This window comes from Haliotis asinina, chromosome 12 (genome assembly GCF_037392515.1).
Source record: "Haliotis asinina isolate JCU_RB_2024 chromosome 12, JCU_Hal_asi_v2, whole genome shotgun sequence".
NCBI classification, from domain to species: Eukaryota; Metazoa; Mollusca; class Gastropoda; order Lepetellida; family Haliotidae; genus Haliotis; species Haliotis asinina.
The window spans coordinates 9,018,883-9,033,354 of NC_090291.1; the positions used below are offsets into that span (position 1 = coordinate 9,018,883).

At 37.5% G+C, this 14,472-nt stretch overlaps 1 protein-coding gene across 1 annotated transcript in view; it reads right to left on the minus strand.

Annotated features, from left to right (window-relative positions):
- Nucleotides 1-14,472, minus strand: part of LOC137259027 (probable ATP-dependent RNA helicase DHX35) — a 113,313-nt gene continuing 98,841 nt past the window's right edge. Inside the window, exons 23-25 of the mRNA XM_067796731.1 lie at nt 5,851-6,004; nt 4,739-4,850; nt 1-3,573 (exon numbers count right to left, since the gene is read on the minus strand). Coding sequence (XP_067652832.1) covers nt 3,517-3,573; nt 4,739-4,850; nt 5,851-6,004 — 323 coding nt within the window. The 3' untranslated portion in view covers nt 1-3,516. The remainder of the gene's footprint in view (nt 3,574-4,738; nt 4,851-5,850; nt 6,005-14,472) is intronic.

The window sequence follows — 14,472 nt, forward strand, 5'->3', positions numbered from 1 at the left end:
TGAGTCTTATTGTTATTTATTTCCTGCAGATGGCAGTGATATATACAATGGCGAGTGACAGTGATATATACTGAACAGCAAAAGAAACGACTCTTATTTTGGTCAAGTTTATAGAAGACATAAACATAATGCTTGCCTTTATGAGACTTCATTTTTTTTGTTCTTTCGTTTGTTTTGCTGTTCAGAATAGTTCAGGACATTCACTCAATAGAAGATAGGATAGTGGCCCTCTCGCACACATGATATTGATAAATAAAGAAATGAGCAAAAAAGATGAAATTATGGTAATAGGTATCAGCAGTGTTCATATGAATGTGAATTCGTTCCTCAATTTCATTCATTTCAATGAGACTGTTTTGGGGATTACAACAACAGGCATATTTGTATAGGCAAGACTGAAATGTGTCCACAAAACTCATCTATGAGGTTTGGGGGAAGTTTGAATGTTGAAATCTAGGACCTTACATGATTTTCTTCTCTTGGTGCTTCAGCAACCCATGCTTGCCATAAAAGGTGACTAGGCTTGTCGTAAGCGACTAATGGGATCGGGTGGTCAGGCTCACTGACTTGGTTGACACATGTCATTGGCTCCCCATTGCGCAGATCGATGCTCATGGTGTTGATCACTGGATTGTCTGGTCCAGACTTGATTATTTACAGACCGTCGCCATATAGCTGGAATATTGCTAAGTGTGACGTAAAACTAAACTCACTCACTCACTTCTTTTCTTGGTGAAAAAGGCAATCTGACTATGACATTCTTATTCTGAGGTAGAGTCTTTCCACTCTTTAATCCAAATTAATTGTCTTACAAATATTTGAAGGAATTCATTAAGATTTAACAAAACTGCCGTGGGACAAAATAGGGCCCTTATCCAACCTCCTTTGGCTGGTCTGGTCAGCGGTGATTTCTGGTCAGCAAAATATAGCTGGAATATTGCTAGGTGTGGTGTCTAACAATATCAAACTGTGAAAGCATACCATTTCCGTCAACAGCAGACTACCTCCTTCAACCGCATACCATTTCCTTCAACTGCATACCATTTCCGTCAACAGCAGACCACCTCCTTCAACCGCATACCACTTCCTTCAACTGCATACCATTTCCGTCAACAGCAGATCACTTCCTTCAACCATATACCACTTCCTTCAACAGCATACCACAGCGTTGCGGCTTAATGTGGGTCCCCCACAATGATTTTGCTAAAGTGGCTCACTTACAACTCACTCACTTAATACCATGCTCAGTGTAGAAGCGAAACACTTAGGATCTGAGAATCAGTGACTTAAAGGGGCACTTATGCGGAGCGAATAACGTTTCTCGCCAACGGTCTAATTTTGAAACCAAGCTGCAAATTGATCAGCACCCGCTCCCTTGACTGTGACAGACATGGGGACTGGGCTCCTGTTTGCATTAGCAGAATTTCTTCACCCTAAACAGTGAGGAGGCCGGATGCCCATCACATGCCGTTATGAAAAAATATCCCTGGTATTCCTTATCTGATTGTTACAAAATATCCCAACAGTGAAGTTTTTTCTGATGCCTGGATAGTATAGTGACTGATCCAATTTGATCCCACTTCTGTGTTTTTGACCTCGATATTTAATCATGCCATGTGAAAATATGTCTACAGGCACGTAGCTGGCAAGCCATTTGTTCCGTAAGTCTGATAGATCACAAAACTTATTTAGATAGTTTTGAGGGCTGGCCCAGCTGTCATAGCAAAAATCATATGTAAATTTTGGTAGCTGCTCCCCTGGTTTATTATCTATGATAATAAAAACACATAATTAATTTACTTGAATTGGTAGAGAAATCTGAAAATTTCTGAAAAAAATTATAAATTAAAGTCTGATGTGGCAAATGTGCTGTATGTTAGGTAATATGTGCATGTAAGTGATGCAAGAGGGTTTATCAGCTGAGTTACAAAAACAGACATTGATCTAAGGATTAACCAATAACACCCTGATTGATTAATTAATTACTTTCACAGCTGCCATGACAAAAAGGCAGTTTTTATGTGTGTGGATTTAGTAATCTATACTGACTACACCCTGTCATAAAGTGCGAGTGTAAAAACAACATCCGTCCTTCAGAAAATTAACCGCCACTAACTTGATTGATTGATTGCTCATTATTGGCTAACTAATGGTGGACATCATGCAATTAGTTGACAGGTGTGCTATGTTAGGGTGACCAATGAGACTATTGTGTGAAAAATCCTGAAACGAGGTGTCACTTTTTCACATATTAGACTGTTGAAAGACACAAGACATAGAGCAGGATCACATACCAGCTGTAGATGAATGGAATATCTTTCTTGCATTGATGGATACATTCCTGAACGAGGTAATAGCCTGACATCGTTTCTATAACTTTAGTCTGTTTTGAATTTAATATCTGCATTTTGTTTTAATTTATTCGTTATAGCATTCAGCAGAATCTGTATTACAGAAAATGTGCACTAGGTCGTGAATAGCGGGTGTGTGAAATATGATTCACGTTGGCAATCTATACAATGTTTAGATGTTACAGTCACGTTATAAATTCACTGTAAGTAGAAGCAGACAGTGTGGATTTTTCTTATAATAAACTTTCAAATTACATACAAATGTATCAGGAAACTAATTATGGTTGTACGACAAACTTTTAATATGTACACTGACTTTTATATTTTTCAGTCCTAGTCATTTCTTTAAAACTGGGAGATGATTAACTTCAAAGTGTTTCATTTGTTTTCATAATAATAATATATGTAAAATATCAATTGCGCATATGGGTGGCGCAGCAGAAGTCGCGAACCAGTCAAGAATTCTGGGATATCATCCGTGTACTCTAGGGAGAAAAACTAACAAAAGAAACGACCAGTCCATGGAAATTGCTCTGCATAAGTGTTCCTTCAAGTCGCACCTTTTGTAAACCCATTCTTGTTTGATTAGAAAACAATAAATCTCAGCTGCACCACTCCAAGTTGGTGACAGATTGACTTAAAAGATATGTAATGAAGAGATACATGACAGTTCATGTTTTTGTTTGGTTTTGTTTGTTGTTTTATGATACACTTAACAATATTCTAGCTATATGGCGTCAGTCTGTTGATAATCAAGTCTGGACCAAGCAATCCAGTGATCAACAGCATGAGCATCGATCTAGGCAGTTGGGATACGATGACATGTGTCAACCAAGTCAGAGAGCCATTCGATCCCGTTAGTCGCCTCTTATGACAAACATGATCTTCAAACACAGATCTTCATGGGCAATCACCTTTCACTGAAGAAGTCAATAACTGGAATGTGGCCCAAAACGCATGCTTGTTTTTGCATCACATTATGCGGAAAGGAAAAACAAGATTTTCCTCACTCTTCACAGTTGAGTGTGAATGGAGTTATTTCCCTTTGTCTACATTCCACAAGCTTGACCAGACCATCAAAACTTCAAAAGACAGAGTGTTTAGTCCAGTTTGATAGCTGAGATGGTCAATGTCTGGCTGGGATGTCTCCTAGTCTCAGGCTTCATCAATCATCTTCCTCATCTGTGTCAGTTTTCAGCTTCTTACTTGCAAGCTCCCGCTCCTGAAGGTAAAATAAAACATGGAATTTAACATATTTGAATATTCGTAGCTCATTATCTCACTATTGATGATTCAAGAATAAATAATCAAGAATTCTTTCATAATGTTTATTCCTAGTTCACTAACCACTGCTGCCATACTAACCACAATACATTTCAGGTTAGTGGTTACCATGGTTACTTGACTTGCTTCCAATGACCAACATGGGGAAATGGGGGCCTGCTGCAGTTTTCTGATGTTTACAGGTTTGGTGAAAAGTCACTCTTGGGTAATGTGCTAACAACCTATTAAACAATAAGGGCAAATCAGACTTGTAGGTTCCTGGCACATCCAAGGGACATAACTCAACAACACACATGACTATCCATGGCATCATATGATACACGTATACAAACAGATAACATAGATACATAGACAAACTGTGATAAAAGTACACTCCAATCGTTCATTACTGAACTGGGTTTAGGGGTGATGAAACTGCTTAGTAGTCAGAGCATTTGCTCATCATGCTGAAGACCCAGGTTCAATTCCCCACACAGATACAATGTTTTAAGTTTATTCTGGTGTCCCCAAATTTTGGAAAATTGTGGCATAAAACAAAAGCTCACTCAATGAGCTGGGTTTCTGGGAATGGGCAGGTCCCTTATCACCAAACCTTTTCTGAGCGATGGGGGAGTCTAGTGCAAAGAGAGTGTATGTAGGAAACCCATTTCTTGAGTACCCTGTGATATGGCTGGAATATAGCTTTGAGTGGCGTAAAACCAAACTCACTCACTCACTCACTTGTTTCTATCTGGGTGAGTTAGTGTGTTTAGTTTTATGCCGCACTCAGCAATATTCCAGCTATATGACGCCGGTCTGTACATAATCAAGTCTGGACCAGACAATCCAGTGATCAACAACATGAGCATCGATCTGCGCAATTGGGAACCGATGACATGTGTCAACCAAGTCAGCGAGCCTGACCACCCGATCCCATTAGTCACCTCTTACGACAAGCACAATCACCTGTTATGGCAAGATATGGGTTGCTGAAGGCCTATTCTATCCCGGGACCTTCATGGGTTGTTTCTAACTGAATTTTCAGAAATATAAGTCAAAATAACTACCACACCCAAGTTCATCACACAATACTTTTTGTGAACTATCCTCATTAGGTGACTTACTGTGCCGAACTGATAGAAGTGTGGCGCCAGTTCACACAACCATTCTGGTTTGATGACTGTGATGTCACGCATGAAGTCCTTAGAAGTCTGCACCACCTCATTAAACACCACCCTGTAACACACCAGTATCAGACATCAAACATGTACAGCTGAAACTCCCAATTAATCCCAATTAGATCACACAGAAAGTTCATTCTTCGAATTTTTTTTCCCCTTCCTACCACTGAGTCTGAATTATGCATGAATTTTCTGCTTAAAATTGCAGATTTTGGCCAATTTTATTTCAAATTGATCAATTCTGTGAATCATCTAAATCTGTTGAGAAACCTGAACCTTCCCATTTGATGACACAATATTAAGTCTTCAGCTGAAAACATTTTTTTTTTTTCCTGTTGCCGTCCCTGTATATGGACGACTGATATTTGGGTGAAAATGTTGGCATTTCTATTCTGCATTGAAGTAAGATTTTTGAGTGAGTGACTGAGTGAGTGAGTTTAGTTTTATGCCGCACTCAGCAATATTCCAGCTATTTGGCATCAGTCTGTAAATAATCAACTCTGGACCTGACAATCCAGTGATCAACAGCATCAGCATCGATCTGCACAATTGGGAACCAATGATGTGTATCAACCAAGTCAGCAAGCCTGACCACCTGATCCCATTAGTCGCCTCTTACTCTGACTTATTTGACATGTCATCAGTTCCCAACTGCGCAGATCGATGCTCATGTTGTTGATCACTGGACTGTCTGGTCCAGATTTGAAAATTTACAGACCGTTGCCATATAGCTGGAATATTGCTGAGTGCTGTGCAAAACTAAACTCCCTCACTCACTCTATTAACAAATAACACTCCTCTGTGCTATAGGTGTTGCTAATTGATTTTGTAGAAACAGTGTTAAACAGTGTGGTCTTATTTTGTTTCTATTGGTTTGACTTTGACAAAATGGGCCTGCAGATTTCATTCCCGGACTTGTACATGTCAAAAGCTGACAGAAGCAGGCCCTGATGGCCATCTGGCAAACTAAAGTATTGGAAACACTGGTTCCTACCCTCTACTGAGGATGGTTTCAGGACTGATATTTGGAGGTAAATTTTGGCATTTCTACTCACCATTGAGGAGGAACTTCTGGAAAGAGGACGGATGTGGGATGTATGTTAAGGACGTGTTCGTCTCTTACAGTCTTGTAAACACCAGTATAGTGCAGTTTGGCAGCATTGGAGAAAAAACTGGCAGTGATGCATCTTCTGATTGCGTCAACATTGTCTGAAACAACAATATTATGAGCCAGTTACTCAAAGTGTACATTCATATTCGTGTCTGAAACAAAAATGTTGCTACATTGATTTGTCAGTGTTGGTGTAATGTTGTTACTGAGCCTGTCTGACACAACAATGTTTTAGCTTGGTCACAGGGCTGTCTGATACAACAATGTTGTTATAACTTGGTCACATGACCTGTCTGATGCAACAATGTTGTTATAACTTGGTCAGATGGCCTGTCTGACACAACAATGTTATTATAACTTGGTCAAATGGCCTGTCTGACACAACAATGTTGTTATAACTTGGTCACATGGCCTGTCTGATACAACAATGTTGTTATTACTTGTTTACTCAGCCTGTCTGACACAACAATGTTGTTATAACTCAATTACTCAGCCTGTTTGATACAACAATGTTGTTATGACTTGGTCACATGGCCTGCCTGATACAACACTGTTGTCATAACTCGAATACACAGCCTGTCTGATACAACAATGTTCTTATTAATTGATTACTCAGCCTGTCTGAGACGGCTACACAGCCAGTCACCAATTTTCATATCAGGAAAACTTATCAGGTAACAAATACTAGTGTCTTTGGAACAATCTGAACTGGCTTGTACAATTTGTCCCAAATACAGTTCTTGAGGCTAGACAGTCTTCAAAATCTCGGTAATGAAAATCTTCTCATCACACACACCATTTCAAGCTTGCTTGTCTTTGCCCAATCATGGCACTTCCCTGAGGAGAATGAGTTATGTCCCTTGTGATGGAAACATTACTTATATCCAGTCTGATCACTTCTCTTATTTCATAAGAAGAGAAGACTGGCATATGATCTGGATTATCCTGTTACCAAAAGATTCAAGATTTCATGACAGGTAGACAAAATGACTGATTGCCTCTGAAAAGATACTTAACTACTGCCTAATTTTGCACGCATACAAATAGAGGCTTGCAGCTAACTCAGTATGAAAGAATATGAGACACTCAGCAGGGGGTTTCTAAAACTAGCTCTTAATCTCAGTCATCATAGTTAAAAACAGTGATGTTTACATTCATAAATATAAGTATTTGGGCAACTTGATTGACAGTTTGGAACCACTTCAAAAATATTTGCCTTCACTTAACCTTTGGAATACCTTCAGCATAAACTGAACATCTGGTGATCTATGGCATAGTTTTGGAACCTTCATGTTGTAAAATGTACTGACTTTGACATAGACAGGAAAATGTCTTAATAATTACATGTGCATGTATCTACATAGCTGCATGAGGCTAACGTTGTTTGAATCATGTCGATAATCTACTACCAAAATGCTTCATGTTCTGATCAGACAACTTATTTTTCCAGTCAAGAGTACAGACTTTAGTTCTGCGTCGCAATATGACAACATGCCAGAATGGACGTCACACGGTGTATCCATATGGGGAATTGCTTTTAATAAATGACTGGGCCCTCTATATACCTGTATTCTGCAATTTACCACACTCGTTACCATGTTAGACTGGGTTTGCTCTTCATTGTCTAAGGAACTCTTGGATACATAAAATATACAATTTTTTTCTGTTCTCTATTTCTAGAAATAATCAAGAAATTTATCATTCTACCTATAGATCAATAACTGAAAACTGATTATAATCCATTTTCCTGATAACCAACCTGAATAGTACTAATTCAGTGCTAACAAACATGAAACAAAAAACAAAAGGCATTTAGCTCCTGTCTTTCAGTCAGTACATGACTGATGCATGTAAAGACAGTTGACATTTGCATGACCTCATGCAATGTCCAAAATGATGTTCTTGTCTTACTGATGAAGCTCATCACTCCTACGGCTCAGGTGGAAATTGAGATTAATGACAGGTGGGGAGAGACACATATTATTACTTCATAATTACTTACAGGCAATGAACTCAGACCACCTGGTACATCAAGCAAACAAGAAGGTGTAGTATTTCTACTGAAGGTCATCCATACTCGACAGTACTACAATTATTGAATGAGTGAGTTTAGTTTTACACCGCACCAGGCAATATTCCAGCTGTATGGCTTCAGTCTGTAAATAGTCGAGTCTCGACCAGACAATCCAGTGATCAACAAAATGAGTATCGATCTGCGGAATTGGGAACCTGTGACATGCGTCAACCAAGTCAGGGAGTTTGACCACCCGAGTCACCTCTTACGACAAGCATACTCATCTTTTATGGCAAGCATGGGTTGCTGAAGGCCTATTCTGCCCCGGGACCTTCACGGGTCTACTTCAATTACTGTTTGAAGTCATCATCATCTTCATCATCAATCATCAATGCTATCATCACCATTATCATCATCAACAGCATTGTCGTCATCATCATTGAACACTGTTACTGTGGTCTCTATAAAGGATAACCTGACTCCAAGGTTTTTCTGAAGTTCATCGTTATATGATGCACAAACACTTTATATCATAGTTTTCATTTAGATAAATTTAAAGGCATGTCAAGGTTAGTGCTGCATTATTATTGTGTTGGAAAATTGTTGTTTTCATGTACTACGCTGTCTGGTTCCTAGCTTCTGATAAAGTGAGTGAGTGAATGAGTGAGTGAGTGAGTGAGTGAGTGAGTGAGTGAGTGAGTGAGCGAGCGAGCTGAGCTGATCTGAGCTGAGTCTTACAGCGGCATTCAGAAGTCGTTATGTATGACCAATATCTCTTATGAATAAATCTTTGACACACAATGTTCTGGATCATTTCAAACCCCTTCATCAGGTTCAATAAGAACCAACTACTTGCCACAGGACATGTGACTTTAAGAAAAAACAAGAAAAAAACAGGATTTTATATTTAGAGTGGGGAAGAGTATATTTTTTCTCTTATTCTTGAGAAAAATATAACCAGCAGATCTGTAAAACATGAAAAAGAATTGGCCTGGTACATCACATATCTTATACATTTCAAGACTGCCATATATAGATTTTTTCATGTTTTATCCAATCATCACATTCAGTGCCTATGAAGTCTGCCAATGTTCTATGCTGTATTATATAGTTTGACTCAAGAAATATTAGTCTGGAGTTGATAATGGTGACTTTTTCATATTCTTTATTCAAAATATGATATATATTGCATGGGACCATATTAAGATCCAAGCGTCATGTCTTTCTTACAACAATCAGTGTTTAAGACACCCTTTAACTGAGGCAGGCAACTCTGGACGTTGTGTATGAATAGAATGTTTCAGTAAATCTCCCCAGTTATAACACAGTGCAAAATTATTAGCCTCCATTATTTTTACAAACAAGTCCAAACCCTGAAGACCCTATTGAAATTACCAGGAGTGTTAGGCAATGTGTTAAACATCAAGCTGGCACCGCATCTCTGTGGATTAAGTAAAGGATAAACAACGGACTCTGAGGTTTTGTTTGAAAAAGTTGGCCTGTGGCAGAAGGAAATTGGGTAGAGCCGACAGGCGAGTGAGTGAGTTGCTGAGTGGGTGGGTGAGTGAGTGTGTTGGTTTGAGTGAGTTGGTGAGTTGGTGTGTGTGTATCAGTGAGTTGATGTGTGTGAGTTGATGTGCATGTGTGTGAGTGAGTCGGTGTGTAAGTGGGTGAGTTAATGAGCATGAGTGTGTGAGTTAATATGTGTGTGAGTGAGTTGATGTGCAAGTGTGTGAGTGAGTTGGTATGTGAGATGGTGAGTGTGTGTGTGAGTGAGTGTGTGTGTGTAAGAGAGACAAAGAGAGAGAGTGTGTGTGTTTGCATGTGTGTGGATGGGAGAGTAACTGATTGAATTTGCATATGTGTGTTTGTGTGTTGTTTGTGTATGTGTGTTGTGTGGTGTGTGTGTTTGTGGAAGGGAGAGTAACTGAATAAATATGGGTGTGTCAGTGAGTGAGTGAGTGAACGAATGAGGATTTTGTGTCAATTTTAGCAATATTTCAGCCAAATTACCAGAAATGGGCCTCACATTCCACACATATGTGGGGAATCGAACCTTGCTCTATTTTCATGACAGTGGGGTGGCGATCAACCAAGACAACCAATAACTGTGACAAAGCTCAGGACAGGTGCACTGATGTGGTTACTAGGAATGGACGTTTAATTGGCAAGTCAGGTGCTGAGAACACTATCATCCTTGCACTGTTCCATTAATCCTCTCAATGCTGCCGTCGAACCCATTCGACAGGAGTGCAGGATAGTGACATCTCCAAATAAAACTTGCAATAATTATTCAACGAGTCGGATTTACGTGTCACATGAATTATGTATGGAATGTACTAATTCTCACCTTTTTAAATACATAATGTTCAATACGTTTGTATACCTTAAAACGAAACGCCCGCTAAATAAAAATGAGATCGCCGAATTTCTCCGCACGCAGTCGAAAGTAACGGCCATTGTTGACTTCCAGCGCACCACCATCGTGTGGTACCCAGTCTAATATTTTCTTCATAATGAAATATTTTTTGATAGTTTAATCCATATTTTTTGTTCCTTGACGAAGAGAAAGCCCATAAGTTTCCCATTTTCTAAAAATTACTAACTTTCGGCTCAAATAATTATAAACAAAACCAATCTCAATGTTACATCATCGATTGGACGAACAGGAACGATCATGGCAACGGCGGTAAACAAACAACTCCACATGCATCGTGATGCCGAAGGGAATGTGCCATCCTTTTGACATATCCAACTATTTTATCTGGAATTAATTACACGGTGTTAATAGGTAAATGTTATTGTCTCTGCACAGAAATTACCATATTTAGCGATTTTATTTTGATTTTGTTTGATAAACCTTCCAACATTCACAAAGTTGACAGCCGTAGGTGACCCGAAAGGGCGTGGCCAAACTCGCGGTCTTTCTAAGTTACAAGATACGAAGGTTGTTTGAAAAAACGCGTTCATACGCAGAATCTGAACACATATACATTGAAAGAAAACGACTCAATACCTATATAATGCAGATCATGAAACAATATCACAATATTTGTAATTGTACCCACCCTTGATGAAACCGGAAGCACGTACACGGCATGGCACTCGTGGAAGTAAAATATGAACGAGTTTGACAACGACCATTGATACATTTTCTAAACGGATTCAAATTCCCGTAAGATCCATACTATACACCAGAATTACCTTTCAGTCATCCTCAGTTATTTACTGTTAGTTGTGTTCAATAGCAGTTGTCATTTGTTGCTTGTGTTGTAGTATTTCTCCTCAAGTTAGCCGTCGATGTGTTGATCTTTAGTTTAGCAAATCCGAAGTCGATGATTTTCGCGGTCTATTTTTTTCGAAGAATGTTCTGACACGGGGAGACTTATAAATTGTCAGTGTGTCGTAACAATAACATTATAATGTTCTGTGTATATCGTCACAAGAAGTACAATTTTGATGATTGAAGATGTCATGAAAAAAATCATTTTTCCTTGTGCAGAAACGAACGAAACCAGAGCTAGTGTGAGAATGTAACGTACAGTAAATGTATTTCATAAAAATTAATTACTGCTTAGAAAACAACTGTCATCGTCTTAGAGAATCAGTATTTATTTTAGACATTAAAACAGCTAAACACCACATCTTTTGTTCACGAATTTGGAGCAAAATTGAAATTATTTTGTTACTCCAAACGGCAGAGCTTTCGGAGTTAATTCTACCTAGTATAATGCAGGTAATGTTTCAGATCAAATTGTTTGACGTGTGTGCATATTTGTGTAAAAAAAATCATGTCATGTGGCTCAGTCCGTGGCTCCATAAAGCTTTTAGATATTGCACTAGTGCAATCTGAACTGCAAAATGTACCTCATGTTTATGGCCATACTTTTTAAAGTGTCTATGTTCTTATTTTACTGTTATAACAGACTGATGATCCAAACTCTTGGAGCAGTGATTACACTGACAGTGATTGAAAGACAGACTCATTTTTTTCTTGTGATGAAATTTTATGACGTAATATGAAATTATCATACCAGACCTAGAATAATTTTGTTGTAGTGATGTTTTGAATATGGAATATCAAAACTACAAGTGACAGATAATTAAGTGCTGAGCAGGAGGTGCAACCTGTGTTAGTCTGTGGCATCAAGGTAATCATGTGGTGGCACCAGGGACAAGTAGATTTCTTTTTTCCTAATACTGAGCTCTGCGGTGAGTGGTTTTTGTTGTCCAGTTTGGAACTATTCATTATGATTTCAATTTAGATTTTTTTCATTGCAATACTTATATGACAAAGACATATATATCAAATGCTTCCAGATCTTAAACCAAAGACCTTGGCATTTTGTTATTCAAAGAAGACTGTTCTTGATGTTTCTTGTTTTATGATGGTTTAGGCTATTGAACACTAAATAATTGGAGTATCACCATCAGACACTTCAGCAAACAGAAACAATCCTTGAAAGTTCAATAGACTCATTTGATATTGTGACATTGCTCCTAGACCCAGGAAAAGACAATAAGGTAGAGTAATATATATTTACAGAACATGAAGCCTGTTTACTTTCACCAGAGACAATATAACTTATTATATGTATATGGTTTCTTTTTTTATCAAATGATAACATTTTCTGATAAATATACTGTTACTGCAACAACATAAATGACATTAGTCATGTGCGATTCAAAATAATTCAGTAAACAAAGTGGTACTGTTGAAAACAAAAATAGCTCATCACCCATTTGTATTTGATGTACATTTTGGCATGATATTATAAAGAAATAAAATACACAAAATAATATGTAACATCTATCCATATATTTTATGGCATACATGTAGTTGTATTTAAGAATTGTGTAAAATTGTCAGTTTTCAACATTACTGAAAGACATTAATTATAATTTGGTTATTTACACGTTGCTAATGCATTGACAGACTTTAAGTGTCTTTGCCCTTGTGTATTTTGGAGAGAAAAATAATTGTTATATTATTAATATCAATTAACATCTGAAAACATATGAAAAGATTTAAAGTTGTAACCAGTTATGAAACATAAAACATTGACAAATCTATCATAATTATTCAACAAGAACGTTAATTTATTGCATAAAATTATGAATGTAATTCAACTTGTTCTGAAGTGAGACATATAATTTTTCCAATCATGTAATTTGAACGCAATATTTATCAAATCATCTCCGATGTTATGTGAAACTATAACTGAAAATATATTTTAGTTAATAAAACATGTATACTGCAGTTGCTACTACACTAAATCGTCACAAAAAGAAAAGCATGAATGTTATTTTGAAACACAAATGCCACGCCCATATCCGCGCACCTGTTGTTGAGAATGATGTTTGTAAACGTTTTTGTGTCGGACCATGTCAAAAAACAGAATGAGCTAGGATCAACATGCATCACAATTATATCTTTGCTGTCATTATATTCAGTGGACAATAGAGTAATGTGCCTAATATGAACAAACATTCAAATAAAGATGCTGAAAAACTTGCATCGGCAGTGTTGATCGACTACTGTTTCCGGGTCACGGGAGCATACAAGGTCAAACTGGTTCGGCTATTTGCGAATTATATAGTAAAAAATACACCAAGAAAAATCTATGAGCTCTGATTAATCATTTTAGACAGTTATTTGTGCTAAAGTTGGGTTTGTTAGACGAAATATCTCCAACTTTTCTGTTAATATTCAATAACGAATGAATTTCCTCAGACAATCCCTGTCTGTGACATCACATCCGGTGACCTTTGCATTTACTAGAAAACAAGTTAGATTTCACGATCTTAATTTTCATATGTCTCTCGTCATACTAAACGGAAAATGATACATGGAACACTTGTAGAATGAGAAATGCTCCCTCTTTCGCCAGGTCTTACACAGAAGAGTTCTGTAATATTTCTTCTGACTAAAAAAGCTATATTTTATAAAGGAGTTGGACGAAGCGCGCCATGTTTGTTTTTCGTACGTGTAACACGATCTAACACCGTCTTTTTGCGGGTTTGTGCAAAACTTATTGAACCATAACACTTGAAATTTGCACTCATGAATGTTTATAAATCATGTATTTTATTCTGCTATTTTCATGACATGACACGTTTAAATAAACGTAATCGTGCCATTTCAGTGAGACCTGTCATGGCATCGAAAATATGATTTGTTTACGACGAACGTTTTCGATTATTTTTTTCAGAATTAATTTTTAATTGGTCGTCGCGCGGATATTTGCCGATACAAATATACGAAATTAAAGTCAGATACTTATGAAATATCAGTAGTAAGAATATTGAAATCGGTTTGCGATAATTGAACAATTTATACGGCTCCTAATATAAAATGCATCCGGCTGTCAATCGAGCAGTTCAGTTAAATTCAATAAAATTTACTTTATTTATGTTTGTCTTGCAATTAATATCTGTACGTTTGAAATTGTCTGGATATTTTTTGATAATAATGTTTATTTTTCTATCTAGTATTAATGGGCTGAATATTTTTTCAGTTGTTCCTTATTTAGTGACACACCGACTGTTTGA